This window comes from Corvus hawaiiensis, chromosome Z (assembly GCF_020740725.1).
Source record: "Corvus hawaiiensis isolate bCorHaw1 chromosome Z, bCorHaw1.pri.cur, whole genome shotgun sequence".
NCBI lineage: Eukaryota > Metazoa > Chordata > Aves > Passeriformes > Corvidae > Corvus > Corvus hawaiiensis.
The window spans coordinates 12658493-12678026 of NC_063255.1; the positions used below are offsets into that span (position 1 = coordinate 12658493).

At 38.4% G+C, this 19534-nt stretch overlaps 1 protein-coding gene across 5 annotated transcripts in view; it reads left to right on the plus strand.

Annotated features, from left to right (window-relative positions):
* CPLANE1 (ciliogenesis and planar polarity effector complex subunit 1) overlaps positions 1-19534 on the plus strand; it is a 60133-nt gene that overhangs the window by 18931 nt on the left and 21668 nt on the right. For 4 of the 5 annotated variants that reach the window (XM_048290918.1, XM_048290919.1, XM_048290921.1 and 1 more), the window contains exons 17-32: positions 3478-3706; positions 3946-4079; positions 5816-6033; positions 6271-6435; positions 7472-7610; positions 7935-8044; positions 9115-9276; positions 9441-9549; positions 9901-10210; positions 10638-11559; positions 12741-12904; positions 13941-14074; positions 14650-14732; positions 15569-15637; positions 17806-17885; positions 18753-18821. In XM_048290918.1, coding sequence (XP_048146875.1) covers positions 3478-3706; positions 3946-4079; positions 5816-6033; positions 6271-6435; positions 7472-7610; positions 7935-8044; positions 9115-9276; positions 9441-9549; positions 9901-10210; positions 10638-11559; positions 12741-12904; positions 13941-14074; positions 14650-14732; positions 15569-15637; positions 17806-17885; positions 18753-18821 — 3097 coding nt within the window. The remainder of the gene's footprint in view (positions 1-3477; positions 3707-3945; positions 4080-5815; positions 6034-6270; positions 6436-7471; positions 7611-7934; positions 8045-9114; positions 9277-9440; positions 9550-9900; positions 10211-10637; positions 11560-12740; positions 12905-13940; positions 14075-14649; positions 14733-15568; positions 15638-17805; positions 17886-18752; positions 18822-19534) is intronic. The other variant, XM_048290917.1, reaches the window with a different exon arrangement.

Consider the following 19534-nt stretch of genomic DNA (forward strand, 5'->3'; position numbering starts at 1 on the left):
CGAGCAGAAGCAGCTGAGATTTCAGCCAAGCCGTGCCGTGGCTGACCCAGCTGGGCCACGCCCTGGGCTCCCAGTTACCTGTCCAAAAGCTGGAAGAAAAAGATCTTTCCTGGGGTTTGTTCGTTCTTAAATGTGGATCACAGAGGTGTATCAAGCTTCTTAACTGGCTTTAAAAAGTTGCCAATGTTCAAACTAGCCAGTTGATTGGTTCTGTCGGGTCTAGAGGAAGCTGTAAGCATCTCTTTGCAAAAAATCACTTCTGTGGCTGATGGAGCCCTCCTTAACTAAAAACCCAAACTATGCTAAACCGTGACACCCCTGCACCACAGTTAGGCTGAGAGGTCTGTAGTTCCCCAGACCCTTCTTCCAGCTCTTCTTGTCAATGGGTGTCTCTTTTGCCAACCTCCAGTCAGCTGGAACCTCCCTGGTGAGCCAGGACTGTTGGTAATGATGGAAGCTGGCTTAGTGAGTACTTCTCCCTCAGTACCCTTTGGTGCATCCCATCCAGCCCAGTAGAACTGTGTGTGTCTGTCATGGGTTAGCAAGCATAGTCCCGGAAGTGATGTCCTTGCAGGGGGGTGCTTACAGCTTCCTCTGTGACCTGACAGAACCTATCAGCTGGCCTGTTTGAATATGGACAATTCTTTGAGCCACTTAAAGTTGTGACCGCCTCTGTGATCCACACTTAAGAATAAACAAACCCCAGGCAGAGCTCTCTCTCGTTTCCAGTGCTGGGACAGGTGGCTGTGGACCCCATGCGGCGCCCAGCGGGCCCGGCTCAGGCCAGGCTGGGCTGGGCCATGGCCATCCTGGAGCTGATGGGCCCTGTTCCACCCATGGAACCCCCCCACAGCAGGGCTGTGGGCAGCCGGAGCGGCTCGGCTCCCCCTCTCCAGTGCAGCCAAGATTCAGCTAAAGCTGCTCTGCTGTCCGGCAGAGATCATGTGACCGACAGTGATAAGCAACATTCCAGCTGCAAGGCCCAGGTGAGATTAACCCTTTTATTGCTATGAAGAGCTGAAAACCTGAGGGAGGAGAAAGAAGAGATGCTTAAAGCTGAAATTCTGTTGTAAAGCTATGATATATCAGAGCATCCCGTTGTAATTTCATGAAGATATGGGGGGTGGAGTGTTCAGCTCGTAAGCAAAAGCACCTGCGCTGAGATAGGCAGATGCTGACGCAGCTGTAATTTCATGAGAAGTTTGGACAGGGAGAGATGAACCAGATGAGGACTTTTGCTCCAAATGGGAAAGGAGAAAACCTCAGTTGCTAGAGATGCTCCCAGAGATAGTCCTAACGATGAAGATGAGGAGGACCCTTTGCTCCCAGGGAAGGAGAAGGGCCTCTGTTCTTAGAGATGAAATGCTCCCAGAGATGGGTGAAGAGAACTTTTGTTTCTGAAGGGCTCAACCTTAAAATTGTACCCCAAAATCCTTCAAGAGTGGACCCCCGAAAGCAGTTGTGGGAGAAGCTGCAAGTTGGGGGAAGGGACTCACATGCGAGCAGAGAGACCTCTTCCAATGGACTGAACAGAGTTATTGGGAAGTGGGCAGCTGTCTCGTTGTGATAATGTGTTCATAGCATGAACAAGAGAGACTCCTCTTCCTAAATGGACTGAACAAGGTTATTATGGAAGTGGTAAACAGACTGAACATCTTAAGGATTGTCTTTTTACATTGTCACTTGGAGAAGGGAGAAAGGTGGGGGGAAGTGTTCTGAAGGTGTGGTATGATTTTTTTTTTCTTCTTTTAGGTCTGTTACTAAACTTCTTTATATTCTTTCAAGATTGGTCCCTGCTTTGCATTTCTCCTTATTCTTATCTCACAGAAGATAAACAGTAATGAGTATTTTGGGCCAAACCACTACACGAAATTGGTGTTTCTGCCCGGTTACAAAGCAAACCCACTACAGTGTCTTAAGTGGTGTATGAGGTTGCTGACCACTTTCCCTTGGATTGGGGTCTTCATTCTGTTTGCCATCCCTGTCTTCCAGCTCAGGGGGTTTATTAATCAGAAAACTGGTCTTATTACTAAAGACTGTGGCAGGGAAGGCATTAAGTACTTCAGCCTTTTTATCAACTTTTGTCACAATTTTGACTGAAGATCTGGCTCTGACTGACTTTGATCCTCCCAGAAGTGAGATAACAGCAGTGCTTAAGAAGTAGTTGAATTGGATCTGTGATCCAGTGTGACCCCAACTGAAAAGCCAGAGGAAAGCATTTTTTGCTTATCTAAAAGTCAAGCTCTTGGAAGCCAAAATGCTTCAGATACCATATTGTCAAAGCAAGTGAGAATGTCAAGTTGCTTTGGTGTTGAACCCAAGTAGTATTTGTTAGTTTAAGTCCTGCTTCTCAGCTTTTTCTGAGAATTACTATTTATCACAGTGAGTGATTTCAGCAATATTCCATTTAAAGATTTCCTTTGTTAGGAAATTTTTATTTTCAGAGTTATGTTTTCAAATGTTTGTGGGAATAAAGATTTGTTTGAAAGTATTTTAAGTACTCTACCACTAAGTTAATATTATAATCCCATATATTTTTCTACAATGTTAACTTACTTTGATTGATTATGTTTTCTGTAGTGTATTTGAATACATTGAGTATTTTTAATGTTTCTGTACTACAGCATGCACTGGTATCTACTTCTTTCTTCATGGTCTTTTGGACGCTTTATTTAGACAGCTTTCAAGATAAAACCTACAAAATAAAACCTTGATTTTAATATTGATTAGGCAAAGATTGATGTATGTGGTGAGAAAATCGTGGTGAAATTAGTTGAACAAGCTGGATTAGTCTGAATATCTCCTAAGTAATGCAATTGTCTGAGCAAAACAGAAACTGTGAGAGATGCAAATAACTGCTTAGAATTCATGTTGGTCAGCACCTCTCCAGGAGAACCAGGAAGCAAAACCTTGAAAAAAAAATCTAAATCTAAACAAAGAAGGAGATATTAAATTTGTCTGAAGTTTGTCTCTATACATTCTCCTAAAATCACAGAATCACAGAATATTATGTACTGTTCTTTTTCAAAAATGCATTTTAACATTCTGTCTTATGCAGTAAGTAGCAAAGTGAGTACAAACAATGTGAGTACACTAGGAAAACGCTAGGAATTTCCATTTATCTCAGGTGTACCCTCTGGCATATCCTACAGATATCAGGAATATTTGCAAATGATCCATCAGTGTGATTAAGTCTTTAAAGTAAAAAAACCCACCAGTTTTGCACTTGCTTGCATATCCCACATTATTAAGCAGAAAAATAGCCTATTCTGAGCACACTATTATACCATTGCATGAGCTCCCTGTGCCTGCTGCAGATAAACTTCCATAGTGTGCCTCTAATAAAAGTAAATTAGTAATAAAAGCAGTAGTACACTGAAACGAATCCCCAAGCGATGTGAACTAATGAATTCTAGATTATTCATCTGATAGCATGCGGGTTTATGTAAACTTTAAAATGTGTTTTTCATGTCACAGACTTACCTCCTCGTGTCATTCCACTGCAATACTGTTTGGTTACCAGAGCTGTGGGGGACCAGAACCTTTCATCTGTGTGGACACCTGAATATACTCTTGATTTGTTCTTTATTGGTGGACTCATTCCAGAGGCTGTGTGGTTAGCACACACGCTTGGGGACTGGAAGCTCTCTGTTTCAATTGGTCTGGCCTACAAGCTGTATTGTCAGAACTCTGATGAGCTCTCAAGGTAAATTTACACTTGGAATTAGTATACTATATTTTGTTATATAGTTATTTGCATGAAGTTTATTGTGACAAGCCATATATATTGCCTTAGAAATTTATGTTCCCAGGCTCCTGGTAGGTATAGGACTTAAGGTATTATGATTAATTATTTTAACATAGGTATTCATTTAACAGATCTTCAGTGGATTATGTATGGATATTACTTTGTTATTCATGAGAAGTTTCTTATTATACTTTCAGACTGAAAAAAGCAGAGTGTCACCTGCCATTAAGCTTATTACCAATGCAGACTTTTCAGGAAAAGTTACAGTCTCTGTTAGGACAGCCAGTAACTTCTGAACCATCAGGACATATTAAATACAAGAAGTTCACAGGTACTTGAAATGAAAAATAATTGTGGTTATTTTTCATGTTATTTGACTACATACTCAGTATGTATTATACTCTGAGAAAGAAACAATTGCTTTCTCTTCTCCAGTCTGTGTATTACTGTTGTAATGTATTCAAGCACTTTAACTTCGTGAGGGTGTGTGTTTTGGCTTTGATCATTCCAGAAATGGAGTGTATTATCAATCTTGTCTTCTGTATTTGTATTGTCCAAACTCTTATTTGACTATATTTGATATTAACTTGTTTGGAAGAAAACTAAAGCTTCGTTAAACAAAAATTTAATGTATTAACAGTATGGAAAGTATCATCACACTTGAAATTAGCTACAAGAAGGTGTATAGTTTTGGGTTTTCCTTTCTCTTAAAGTGGGTCTCCAGGTCCAGCAGCTAGCAAGGCTGTGTTCCCAGCAGGCACATACACAAGCACACATACACAGCACTTACATACAACTGGCCACACATGAACACCTACAGACCTGCTCACTGCTAACACGGGCAGCACCAACAATCCTAACACATTTCCCTCTCCTCTTCGTCAGGGTGAAGGTCTGCATATAGATACCTGTTTGTACATTCTTCCAGTAGCTGGGCCAGTAGCAAGACCAGTAGCTGAGTGTCACAGGTTGCTCATGTCTGTGTATATGAGCCCCCAAAGCCCCAGCCCCTCTCTGTTTCCCAGTACAGACCCACTCACAAACACCCTCTTCCCCCACACACACACTGTCCATGCACCGCTGCAGTATCTGGCCTTGAGTATACAGCCTGTCCAGATGCCTGACACACACATACCTAGGTACACACTGTATTTCTGGCGTGTGGTCATGACTCCCTGGTTCTCCTCTTGTCTTGCCCTTAGAGACAGGAAGACACACAAGCAGGTCTCTCAGTTGTCTCTCTGGCTTGTTGCAGCAGGGAATTTCTGCAACTTGTATAGACAACGAGGCCTGTGGAAAAGAAATATAAGGACCGATTCCTGATAGATGTTTCAGAGAGATGTCTATTTTCCAGCCGCATGGCCGGGGACTGCCGAGGAGCTGTAGCAATCAGGGGACAACCAGGGTCCTTCCTGGGCAGGGGAACACAAAACAACCAATGGGGGAGCGAGGTTGACCAGTGAGCAGGGAAACCCCGTGCCTCCACCCCAGGGTGCCCCTCCCCCTGGACCTCACGCCACGGGGGAGGAACCCCAACACTGGCTGTTGGCCAGGTCTTCACTGGTACCTGCAGGTCCTGCGAGGTCCTAACTAAATACTTTACTCCTGAAATGCACACCATTAGCTAGATCAATCTGCCTTCATTTACATTTTACAGGAAGTTTACTGGCACAATCTGTATTTTTTACTCTGTTTTTGTCTCTTTGAAAACATTTCAAGTTCTTATCAACAGATAAGAGTTGCTTCAGTCCTTATTAATAGTGTACCTAGTTTATGCCTTCTTGTTAAGAATCATCTGCCAGAATGTTATGCCAAGCAAATGCCTGGCTAAAAAGTTCAATTCTCTGCCTAGAAAAGCAATAGCCTCCACGGTAATGGAGCAAAATTTAAAATTAATAATTGAATACTATTTTTAAATGTATGAGATCTTATCTTAAAGCAAGTAGATGAAGTCTGTCATTGTAATATATGAATGCAAATTCAGATAACATAACCTCATGATGTCAGAATGAAGATCCATGTATTGATACAATTAATTTATCAGCTTCTGGGCTTAATATGTCATAGATCCCATTGAAGAGGAAGATGCAGATGTTCTTTACAGTAAAATACAGGAACTACTAAAAGCAGCTGTTATGGCAGATGTTGATATTCTCTCAGAGACATTTCAGCTTTTGATGGATTCTGCCAAGGATCTTTGCAGAAAGTTTTACGGTTTGGTTCCAGTTGGGCTTTATCTTCCAGCACCACCATTGTACTGTCCTCAGCCAGCTTCCCTCAGTGAAGTAAGTATGTTTCTTGTGTGTTTGTTTAGATGTATTTATGAACCTTCATGAGCTTTGTTCTGGTTCCTTTCAGCTCATTTTTCTGTTTTCTTTCATATCTGCTTGTTTACTTAAGTAGCACAACGATGATAAGAAAGTACGTGTGCATGCTGTAAAGAAGGAGGGATTAGGACCAGAGACAACATTTAATTATATGTCCTTTCTAATTTTGGGGTTTGTTTGTCTTTGCATTTTCAGGAAGACAGCGATGGCATTCTTCTAAAAATGGAGAAAGAAGTCCGTCAGAAAGTGTCAGGAGTTCTTCAGCGAATTATCTTGCTCTTGCGGGCTGCTCGTTGTTCTTGCTCCGCAGCACAGTGGTATATTAGGCAACTGAAGTGGGCAAGAAAAGTTATGCAGAAAGTAAACATTTAACTTTATATTTTTAACTTGATTATCAGTTGTAAAGATTACTGACAAATTTGCAGCTGCAGGAGCATTCAGTCTCACCTGGCCTTTGATGTCATGTTTTGTACGTGTCATCTTCTAGTTTTACACTCATGTTCATTTTTTTTAGGAAACCGGAACTTAAAGATTTAGGGTGTCTAATTCATAAAGTGTTTCCTTTTGGGTGTCTTTCTATACCTGCTTGGTAACATACAAATTCGTTTATTGTCCATTTGAAAGAAAAAAGCAGACTTTAATTGGGAGTTATAGCTGTTAGGTGGAAACATGCTCCAAATCACTTAGGGTTGGATATGGAACAGAGAAGATAATGCTCACTTCAGGTAAAGGGTCATCTCCATGCATAGAACTTGTAAGATCTCATTTTACTTTTGTGCAATTTGTTTGCACAGAAGCAAGTTCAGAATAAATAGATTAAAAGTTTTTGTGTAAAATCAGCCTTTCCTTAGGTCATTGTAACACAGGTACTTAAGGAAGATTGAGTTAATACAGTGGCTGTCTCTCTTCCTGCAACGCCCTTGCAGCAGCATTAATGCAGTGACCGAGATCACAAACTGGTCTGAGTAACAAGTATTTACTTCTGTTTGCATGGTCACATGCTTAATGTTGGCATGGGGAGCTGGTCAGACGTACCAACTGAAACTGGAGGCAAAGCTGATTAGCCTTGGTGACAGCAACCTGGACTGTGTTGAATTAATCTGGTTTCTTGGTTGTGATCTTAGTTCTTCTTATACTTTGTTACTCTTGTATTTCACAGTAATCATGAGTACCATTCAAACAAAAGCATTTTTTGTGCCATAGCTCATATTAAACGTATTCCCTTAAATGAATTTTTGGAGTAGTGAGTTGAAGAAAATGGAAAGCCAGCTTAAGGGAGTTTTACTCATCTTGGCAGTATTCTGCTAATATCCGAGAGGCTGTGCATTCTGTAGTGATGCATGTAAAATGTTAACTGATTTTCATTTCCATTTTGATTATTTACTTGTTTTTATAGATTCGAATGAAAGGTTCTCTTCCTTCGCTGAGTCCATTCCCAGAGACTTTGCTTCGTTACTGCAGTTTCCGCACTGTTCTCTGTGGATCTACATCTTCTGGATGCCATCAGTTTGATGACATGACCTGTAAAATTTTAGGTCTGTATGCAATAACATAAAATAATTTAGAGAAAATCCACATGTGGCAAATAAACTCTTATTAGCTTGAAATAGTATATTGCAATGTGTCAGGAACACATTTCATTTCCAGGTTTTATGTTAGTTATCAAAACTCTTATTCTAAAATGTGCAGTTCTAGATTCAGGGCAGGGGGTCATGCTACAGACCTGACAGATGTGAAAGAACATGAACACTAAGTGGGACTAAGGAGCTGTAGCTCCAGAGCAATACTGAAAAATATCAAGCTGTTCTATTTAATTTATTTAAATAGAATCTCACCATATTGCATGTTTGTATTTGTAGGTTGGTTCAGGGAGTTCTGTGCATTATGCTGGATGTTTCATGTTCGTGAAAAATTATCTGACAACTGTAGGCGGTACCAAACTGCAAGGGAAAATATTAACAATATCAAGGTAATTATATTACTAATATAGTAGAGATACATTTTAATTGTGTGAAGCTATGAGAAGAATTCTAAAGGTCTGTTGTATATTTCTGTGAGAACTTTTATTTGCATAATAAAATAAAATGAGCGCAGTGCTTCCAATGTGAATCATGTGTTTGATGCTACGGAGCAGTGCTGTGCGTGTGAACTCCATCTTCCTGACAGTATTTCTGTTAGGCTTTTGCTTGGTATTTAACTCAGAAGAGCAATAGCTGCCAGGAGAGCAATAGCTTCTACATTCGTTGACCTAAGAATTTACTGTCTGGGTGGGGTTTTTTTTCCCCATTAGGTCAAGATATTTTGGGTATTTCCTGAATAGTGTATATTTAATACACACAAAATGGGGTTTATGGTGTACTAAATATACAGGGTTTTCAGAAAGAATAATGAAAAAAATAAAAACTTCATCACCTTTTCTTTACTTATACCCTCATCAATTGATGTCAGAGGTTCAGGAAGAAAAAGAAAGAAACTACTAGCATATTTGTCTTGTATTCTGTAAAAAGTCCAAAATTTTTCTTCACCAGAAAAACCAAGTTTCAGATAAACAGGATGGCTCTGTTTCAAATGGTAGAATATTCTGATTTTTCTGTACTTTGTGTGACAGTGGCAAATGAGATAGAAAATACTGTTCAAAATAAACTGATCCATCTTAAAAGCCTCTTGCAAGGCTTAATTATCTTGCTCACGAGAAAGAATTTATGATCACCTGAAGTCAGAAGTAGGATTATTTACTTCACAGTTTAGGCAAATCCTCAAGTTTTACCCTGACTGCAAACAGACTCTTCAGCAGAGTGTTAATGGAATTATTTCCTAAGCTGGTTTAAAAAAGCTCTTCTTTTTTTCTCCTTTTTTTTTTTAATTTACATTGTGATCTATTACAACCTTGATCTGTCTCCTGCCCTCACGCACTACTGTTTGGCAGATAAGTTAGAGATTTTTATTTTCTAGGAAAGAAGCATTACTATTTGTAATGTATGAATAATTTTGCTGAAATATATTGTTCATACCAATTAATGTTTCTGGTGATTTTTTTAGGATCTGAATAAGAATGGATATGATGTCTCCACAGTTGAGCATTGTCTGAATGCAGTGGAGTGGGCTTGTCGAATGCTTCCTTTCTGCAGGTTCATGAATGTTGAAGAGTTAGTTCAAGATGTAATTTTGAGTCTGCTTGGAGAATTGCCACCAATAAAAAAGGTGAAAGACCTTAAAACTAGAATAAAAGCAATAGAGATTATCACAAATATTTCTCCTCCTTGGAAGAGCTACTACTTAGATTTTCTAGTGGTATAAGTTCTGTGTGAAAAGACACCTTACTTGTATGTTAGCTACTGGAAAAGATGCTCTTTTTTTTTGTGTAGGTGGCAGAGATTTTTGTAAAAGCATTTCCTAATCCTGAAGATATAAGAGTTTCACTAAGAGATAAATATCATGGACTTCAAGAGCGACTAAGTCACAGTATTGTTAAAGGTAATGTTCATCCCTCTTCAGGAAATTTTAAACAAATTTTATTTTTTATCCTACTTTCTAATTTGTGAGAATACTTTCTTTCATATTCCGTGCAAAACAATTATTGTAGTTTTCAGTTAGACAGCTGAGTTTTGTGACAATTTCTGTATTTTCTGTCTGGTATGTGTATACCAATCACAGAGTATCATGGCTTTCAAAATGTTGGTGGTTCTTCACTTTATCACAGTTTCTTGTTAAATTTATAAATTACTCTAATTTATGATTTTAGTTGAAATCTAATTCATGTCTAAATTTGAGACACTAACTCAAAACTGAAGATTAAGATTGAAAACTTGATTTTCTTTCTTTTAGTAGGCCCTGAAAATGAAGAAATGATGTCTGTTGTTATACAGGCTGCTGAAGAAGTGAGGAAGAAGGCCTTGAGACGTGTAGTAAAGAACATAGGCCCTATAGAAATCAACATTTGGGAGCCAGTAGAAGAGGGAGCATCAAATGATGAGGAACACTGTTATGACAGATTCTCACTAGGCACTAGTCTTAGCACGAGCACACTTACTGATCTTGGGAATCCTCAGATATATAGTGATACAGACACAGCAGACACACTTTCCAATGCTTTGTTTACTGAGGAAACAAGAGCTCAAACACCGTCATTCCCAAGGTATGAAAAAATTGCAGCAGAAAGCTTTTGATTTAAATAAAGGGGAAAACGAAAGAAAAAAGAGTTGTGTCCTGCTGATCAAGTAATCTCTTCACCAAACAGGGTGATTGTCACTTTGGGTGATTTATCAAGTGAAGAATTACAAATTTACCAAATCTTAGAACATCTTAGGATGTTATATCAGTTAGTATGTGACTAATATGTTATTGAAGTGTAAATTATTATCAGCTATGTCCACATGTTACTGCCTAGTTTCTGTCTATGGATTTTGAATTTGATTAATCTGCCACTTTAGCATTGTACTCATGTAAATTTGGGTTTGTTCATTTGCCTTTTTTAACACCAATGGAAGAAAAGGAACTAATGTTGCATGTAATTCTTAAAATGGATTTGGGTATTAATGGTTCTTACATTTATTGTCTTACAGGGATAACGAACTCCAACGACAAAGGGAAATAGGCAGCAAAAATACCACACACAAGATAAAAGCTCCTAATTGTAAAACAAAACATAAAGTATGTCAAAGAGACATGCTTAATCCATGTAATTTGCCTGTAGTTGGTGCATGGGAATTTGAACGTGATGATGATGAGTATGTTAGATTTTTAGAACTCTTTTTGAGTTATGTTCTTGAGAGAGACCTGATAAAGTATGGTGAGCTTGGAATTCCATTTCTCACTAGCTTTTCTGGGCTGGTTCGAGAGCATGAATTGAACTCTCTCTTTTTTGATGTTCACACAACACTAAAACGTCGACAAAACAAAACTAGAAGTCAAAGTGTGTTTAGCGCAGGGTCTTGCTATACTGTCACCCTGGCATCTTGTGATCCTGAAAAAGTGCCTGCCTGTAGTGAAAACAAAAATATTTTGGAAAAACCAACAATTGTACAGTCCATTGTACAGACCACAGAACCTTCTGTGCATAACCTAATGAAAGGACATCAAGAAGGATTATTTGGTTTAAAATACAAGTCAATTTACAGAGCTCAGACTGACAATCAAGAAGTCACTGTTGCACTAGCAAGCCAGACCTTTCCTAAGCATACTTCCTCTACCCTGCAAACTCAGGCAACTTCTAAATACATTTACAAAACTCTTGATGTAGTTGGTATTCTGCCAGCAGAAGAACTGCCTATAGAATTGACAGGCAAGTTGAGCAATATTGCAAAATTGCTGGAGTGGATGATCAGATGGTCCGATAAAAGACTGCTCTGTGGTTCCAATAAACAAGATTCTTTAGAGGAGCCTCTCCCAACAATACATGTGAAAACATCATCGGCAGCTGTCCTTTCATCTTTTTGGTTGTTAGAACAGCTATATGGAGACAGATCAAAGAGCTTTAGATGTAAGGTAAGAAAAAGGATGGGACAAGTGTCAATGAAATGTGTGAGTGAGTTATGCCAGTAAAGAAAGTCACATACATGTTTTACCTCATAGTTCTGTTCTCAGTAAAACCTGGAGTATTGAGTAACAGCCTTTCTTTTAAGAGTTGCTAAGAAAAGAGAAAAATTCCAGAAATACTGAAATTCTCTCTGTAAAAATACTTGAGTTGGAGATGAAAGTTCTCTGGAAGTTCAAAATATAGCTCATTTACCCAGATACCACATTTTTTGCACAAATTCCTGTAAGTTTGGCCACTGTGTCTCGTCTTAGACATCATCTTTGAGGAAACCTACTACTGGAGATAGAATATGGCAAAGCAAGGCAAAGAATAAAGAAATAGTTTCTCTTGGAAGAGCTTAAGTTCATTTGTCTTTGAGGACAGTGCAGATACAGTCTGACTGGAGTATTTAGACTGCTTAAAGACTGGTGAAAAATGACTAGCACTGTTACAGAGATTTGGAGTATATGTGTGTATATGAAAGAAGAGATTTGCCAGGAGAACCTGGTAGGTATTGCTTTAGTTTATACTTTCAGGACAACTGGATCACTTAGCTCCTTTAATTAACAGTACCTAGAATCAGAGAATACATTAAAGGCTTTGAGGGGAGAGGGTTGTGGGACTTTTTTTGAGAAGGCTTTTCTCCCATTTCAAAAGAGATTTTTTTTTTCATACTTTTTGCTTGTATTTTCTGGTTTTTTGGACAAGTATTTTATTTACAACTTACAAATTTTCTGCATGCACCTAACAACAAGATTATGTATGTCTTTGCCTTTCATACTGTTTTCAGTGGTAATTTGAGAGTTCCATATTATACCTGATTAAGGCCAAATCTTACTGTATATATTTGTCTCGATTATATTGTCATATAGTGTCTTTGACAATTAACACTCAGTTGACACTGACAAATCTTTCTTAGATTTCATTTGGATAATTCAGAGGACCATTGCTTCACTTAATGCAAAAAGGGCAGAAACTCAGCGTTTCACAGGCAACTGTAAATCCAGGATTTCTTGGCTCTATGATAAAGAAAAGGATACGAATTAAGCATAATCATTCTATATGAAAGCATTGTGGTTTTTTAAAAGTGTCTGGTTTTTTTGTTTTTTTTAAAGTAGTGAATTTTGATTATCATTATTTTTATTAATAGCATCCAGATAATCAGTATCTGAAAGAAATTGCATCTCTATCAGAGGCCCAGTCTAGAACAGACGAAGAAAGTAGTATGGATGAAGGCTCTTCCATAGTGGCCAATTCTCCTCCTGGTGTCCAGAATGTACAAGCCTATGATGATCTTTGTGAAAGTGATTTGGGGTAATTTTTTTTTTTAACCTAAGAGCTCTAGTTGATCATAATTCTTCTGTTGAGCACCATGAAAAGATCCACTGTTATTATGTGTTATATATGTGTTTCATTTTGAGTGAAAAGTCAAAGTTGTGTATATTGGTTACAGCTGCATGAAGCAGATGAAATATTCTCCATCAGCACAGGTACATTAGGTAGAGAATAATGTAGCTGTTGCATATTAAGTGAATTGTACATGGTTGTTTATAAACTTAGTGATGTGGAAATAGAATCTAGATTTCCAGTATCATGGGTATCATGGTTTTCTCAAAGAATTCAGAGAACTTCCCCTCTCTTCACTGTAATTTTTTATGATTTGAGATGATTTATGATTTGAGTTCACAATGTTCGTTTATTTTCCCCTGGATTTGTAATCTAGCTGTGTTCATATGTGTGCTTGTCAGAAAAATAGATGGAAAAAGCAGTAATATTTGTTAATATCTTGCACTGTCCTGAAGATGAAGAATCCTTAACCTGAACTCCTCTGTGGCATTTCATCTTCTGTTGCAATAAAGAAAAAAATAGATCTCTAGTATTAGAAGATACATGTATATAGAGAGAGTTAGATAGATCTCTAGTACTCTGAAAATAATCTCTAGTATTTTGAGACATTGTTGTATGTCTTGTCTGACAATTTGCTATTTTTTTTTAATAAAGGAAGTTTCTGTGAGGGAGATAAGTGTAGCCTTAACCAGATGATTTTGAAGACATAGCACAGGTTTGCTTCCATTTTTGGTAGATCGTGTGTGTTGGTTACATTTTTCTGGAAACAGCTCATCTGAAAGAGTGTACCATTAATGACACTAAAATATCACAGCTATCCACAAAAAAAAAATTAAGCTTGGTTGAAGTCATAGTCAGAGAGAAAACTTAAATGAATATTGATTATATCACAACAGTGTTTATTTTACAGTTAGGCACTAGCCTGCAATCTGAAAGGAGCAGCATACTCGAAGTGAGCCAGATACTTACGTTGTTAATTACCTTTTGTAATCCCAATTACCAGAATGTCTACAAAGTCAAAATATTTTGATAAGAAGGAAATTAATCATGGAAATAATTCTATCCCTCTAATGACTGAAGATCTGAATGAAGTGGGACCATTTGTTCAGCAGGAGTTGAGTGTAACACCAGAACAAGGTTTGTTTTAATGGTATATCCTTTTACTATGGTCTGACATATAAAGCAGTAGTTTTGCATGAGTATGATTTTATGTCCCTCTATTTATTTAATCAAAAAATGTGAGTGTTTTCATTGTTGTATTGGAATTATTTTATCCAGTTTGTATTATAACTAAATTATATAAAATTGCTTTATCAAGACTTTCCAATTACTATTTCACTTATGTTACTTTTTTGCTATAGAGATAGAACAATGTATGATATATATGAGAGAACATGTTCTGTTCTCTCATATACGTTCATTCCAGAAATATTCATGCAAGTGTGTAAAACAATTTGCAAATTTTAACAGCTGAGTATGCATAAGTTATCGTATTTGTACCCTTTATATAAGCTGCTTTTTTTTTACCTCTCTCTTTGGGAGCATGTATCAACACTACTAAGAACACAATTTTGAATTTGCTGAAGCAACTTTGAACACTTTACTCCACACTAGTAAAAGAGTGAATTAATGTGACCTGCTGTCAGAAATCGCATAAAAGTACTATAATCCATGTAGTTTTCTAATTTAGAGTGATTGTGTTTATTTTGTAGAGTTCTTTGAGGAGCCATATGAAACTCCGAAGAGCTCCAATAGCTCTGTCAAGATCAAACCTGTAGAACATCAAAGAGAACAGGCAAGTTACCACAGAATCGTCAGGGATAATAGAAACATTTGGATTTGGAAGGGACCTGAAAGATCATCTCATTCCAAACCCCCTGCCATGGGCAGGGACACCTTCTACTAGACCAGATAGATTATCCAGGGCCCCATCCAACCTGGTCTTGAACACATTCATGGATGGGACATCCACAACTTCTCTGGGCGACCTATTCCAGTTCCTCACCTCCTCACAGGAAAGAATTTCTTCCTCTAATCTAATCTAAACCCACCCTTTTTCAGTTTGAAGTAATTCCTCCCTCTCCTATTACTATGTGCTCTTTGTAAGAGGTTCATCTCCAGCTTTCCTGTAGGCTCCTTGAGCTACTGAAAGACTGCTCTAAGGTCTCCCTAGAGCTTTCTGTTCATTATGCTGAACAACCCCAACTCTGTCAGCCTTTCCTCATAGGTGCTCCAGGCCCCTGAACACCCTTTGTCCTGGGCTTGCTTTAGTAGGTCCATGTCCTTCTTGTATTGGTGGGCACAGAGCTGAACACAGTACTCCAGTGAGTCTTCTGAGGACAGAATAGAGGGGAGAATTGCCTCCCTCAATCTGCTGGCCTCATTGCTTTGGGTGCAGCCCAGGAAATGTTTGGCTTGGACAATCTCTCAGTATTCCTCACCCTGTCCTTGTTTCCACCCTCTGTAAGCTTCATTTTTGTGTTTGACTTTGTCTGGGAACTCCTTGTTCATCTATGCAAGCCTCCTGGCGTTTTTCCCTACCTTCCTCTTTGTTGGGATGCATCACTCCTGAGGCTGGAGGAGATGATTCTTGAATATTAACCAGCTTTTTTGTGCCTCTCTTTCCTTCAGGGTGCTATCCCATGGGACTCTACCGAGCAGATCCCTGAAGAGGCCAGACTCTGCTCTCCTGAAGTGAAGGTCAGTGAGCTTTCTGTGTGCCCTCCTCACTGCCCTGAGGAACTCAAATTCCACCATTTCATGGTTGCTGCGGCTACGGCTGCCCTTGAGCTTCACATTCCCCAGCACCTCCTCCTTGTTGGTCAGATTGAGGTCCACCATAGCACCTCTCCTCACTGGCTGTTCTGTCACATGTAGAAGGAAGCTATCATCAATGCCTTACAGAACCTTCCGTATTTCCTGTGCCCTGCTGTGTTGCCCCTCCAGCAGATACTGGGATGATTGGAGTTCCCTGTGAGAACCAGGGTTTGTGTACATGAGGCTATCTGCATATTCCTATCTGCATATAGAGGACCTCATCTGCTTCATCTTCCTAGCTGGCAGCCTTTTATCAGACCCCCACTGTAATGTCACCTGTCCCTGCCCTCCTGGTAAACCTGAGCCATAAACTCTTGGTCAACTCATCCATCCCCGGGCAGATCTCCATGCACTCCAGCTAGTCATTGACGTAGAGGGTGACACCCACCCCTTGTCTCCCCTGTCTGTGCTTCCTAAAGAGGCTGCATCCATCCATTCCAACACTCCAGTCATCAGAGTCATCACACCACATGTCTGCAATGCCAGTAAAATCATACCTGGCAGATGTACACATCTCCAACTCTTGTTTATTCCCCATGCTATATGTGTTTGCATGGAGGCCTCCAGTGAAGCTCAGTTACTGGCAGGAGTAGCTGTAATTCCTTTGTGCAGCGCTTCAGGTGCTCTGTTGACATGCAGTCCCTCTCCAGGCATCTCTTTCTGTCTCTGGCATAAAATTGCCCCTCTCCTGGCAGCTTTAGTTTAATGCCCTCCTCCCCACTTGCCAAGACTATGACTGGAGATGCTCTTCCCCTGCTCTGATAGATGAACCCCATCAGCCCTCAGCAGACCAGGTTTCTCAAAGCAAGTTCTGTGGCTGAAGAAGCCATACCCCTGGCCGTGGCACCAGTCCTGTAACCATTTGTTGATTGAGCAGATTCAAACCCTTTCAGACCCTTTCCCTTTGACTGGGAGGATTAACAGCACTCCAGAGCCCTCATTGCCACTCCCTTCTCAGCCTGCTCCTGGATGTGTCACTGGCACCAGTGTGAAACAACAGTGGCGGATAATAGTGGGCTGTGCAGGGCTTGGTTGTCTCTTGGAGCCCCAGGGAAGCAGCACCTCTCTAGAGAGTGTGTCAGGTCATCAAATGGGTGCTTTTCTACCTCTCGGAAGAGAGTTGCTTCCTACCACCCATCAGCTGTCCTTAGTTGTGCTGGTTGTTACAAAGGGAGCAGGTTAGGCTGCCTTACTCAGCTCCAGCATTTCTCCTGGTGTCACAGGATCTTACATGGAAGCATCGAATTGTTATGAATACCGTTTTCAAAGTATCCTGACTTCATCAATATATTTGTGAAGTTGAGGGCTTAAAGTGTTTAGGATTGGTGAATCTTCTTCCTTGCTTAATAAAAGTAATGATTAGAAGGTAATAAAATGATGTGTGCTCTGATCACTTTTGAAAATGTACATATGCTTTTATATATGTATATATATGTTAGATATAATTATATATACATAAAATTACATTAATTTTTAAAAAACTAAATATATCAAGAATTTTATTTTGCTTCTGTCTGAAAACTCACTCTGGATTTATAAATGAGCCTTCTTTTTCAATGCATCATTTTTGGTCATAGGTATCTTTTCTTTAAAAGTTGCTAAGGGCTATTATGCTATGTATTGTGGTCTTCAATTTTGCAATACATTTTACTTCAGTGAATCTATGGCATGTGTAAAATCCTACATTTGTTTAATTTTCTTAGTTTGTAGGTAGTTTGTGTATAATAGTGTTGTTCCCACATTTTCTTCTTCACCTAGGGAGTGTGAGATTAGCAGAATATATATCCAGGGTACTACATGAATACGAATTTGAAACTAAAATCTCATAATAATGAGTTTAAGAAAAAGAAAGATGCTCAGGTGAATTGTTCTATCTCTTTGTTGCTGATCTGTAACTGTCTTTTGATAAGTATGTAATTTTGATTATTTTTTAGTTATATTTTTTTAATTGGATGATTAATCAAAAATACATAGGCCAAAAAACCTGTACTTTATTGAAGCAGGAGGGATAGAAAAAATTTGCAAGTTAAGATACATCTTTTTATATTCAGCAGGACACCATTTCAGCTGTAGATGGTCCTGAAGATCAAAACATGGAAGAAACAAAGGAAAAAAAGGCTAAACAGAATATGTAAGGGACTTGTTGGGTTTTTTTAATTCCTCTTTTAACTTTGCTTAAAAACAGTAGTAGTTGTGTTAATGATGGTATCCAGTGAAGTCTCAGGGGTTGCTGCTGTTGTTTATAGCAACAAAATCACAGTTTCAAACAGTTTCAGTCATCTCCTGTTTCATGTACAGGTATTTCACATATACGAAGTGCAGGGTTGATGAGTCATTATTTTAGTAATGATCTAATAAAATAAGCATGGTTTGTGGGAAGGTGTATTTTATGTCTAGGAGAAAGATAGACAATAACTGGAAAAATGGAAAATCTTATTATGATGACATATAAATAAATGTCCTTATGTATACGTAAAGTTTGTGAAAAACTTAAACGGCTGACTTTTTGAGACAGTTGAAATCGCTTACTATTTTAAAATTACATGGTTTTGTTTTAACTGAATGTAAGATGCCCCTCAAGAATTTATTATGGCATTGTTTTTTCTCTTCCAGAGATGCAGATTATAGTGATATTAACAGTATTAGTTAAATTGGGTTTTCTCTTCCTTTGTCTACTGGAATCAACCTCTTTTTTGCCTGCTGTTTGAATAGCCAGAACTTTTCCAGTGCTTTTGTTTGAATCAGTTTCTGATTGCTAGGGGAAACAAAACATGAATGTCAGTATTTGCCAGCTCAAATTGCAGTGTAATGCAGTAATTGAAGTAATGCAGATCAGTACAGCTTTGATCAGGTGGCTTTCAAGTATTTCATCTCATTCTAATTAAAATACTTCTTCAGGAGTTTATGTGTATATTTATACACATACATGTATATAAAATGAAAACAGCATAACAAATTATTGTAGAATTTGCAATACTATTTTTTTCTCTCTTTATAGTATGACTGAGGTTGTTACTAGTACCATTTCTCACTCATTCTCCTCAAAACAAGATGCGGAAGTTCCTAGGTAAGATAAACCTATACTGTTTTATGTAATAAAATAAAATTGTTGGTTTGAAGTAATGTGATATGTAAATTTGACTGCAAAATATTTGCAGGTATAGTATATTGAACCTGCAAACTAAGTAGCTTTTCCTGAAACTTCTTTGTACTATAATCCTTGTGGATCATACACACTCGTGTGTTGTCTGGAATATCCCATGAATCAAACCTGTTAATTCAGAGCTATCAGATTTCAAGAGACATGACAGTTTTGTTTTCTCTTTCTGGATAGAATTCATTATATAATATTACTATAGGAGAACATATAGAACACCTGAACGATGATATTTTAAACTTGTGAATACATTTTAATTAAAATTATTATAATGCATATATCCTATGGCAACTGGTATATTTACATAAATATATACAAAATAGAGAGAATGTTGGAATTGGGAAAAGGAGTCAGGAGTCAGTCTCAGGCTTTCAGTTCTAGAACAGTCCTCTATGAAGCTTTTTTCATTTTAGAGGAAGATATGAACTACGCATACTTTTGGGTTCCATTTTCATGTGTCACTAATCTCTTTTCCTTCATGAGCTTTTCATGCCAACTATTTTCAAAGAAAATTTATTCAAACTTTCGGCATCTCAGTCCATGCTTGCACATTCTAATTGCCTTCCAAAAGATTTCATATGCCCCTTCACAGCTCTTAGATATCTAAGATTATTACCCATTAG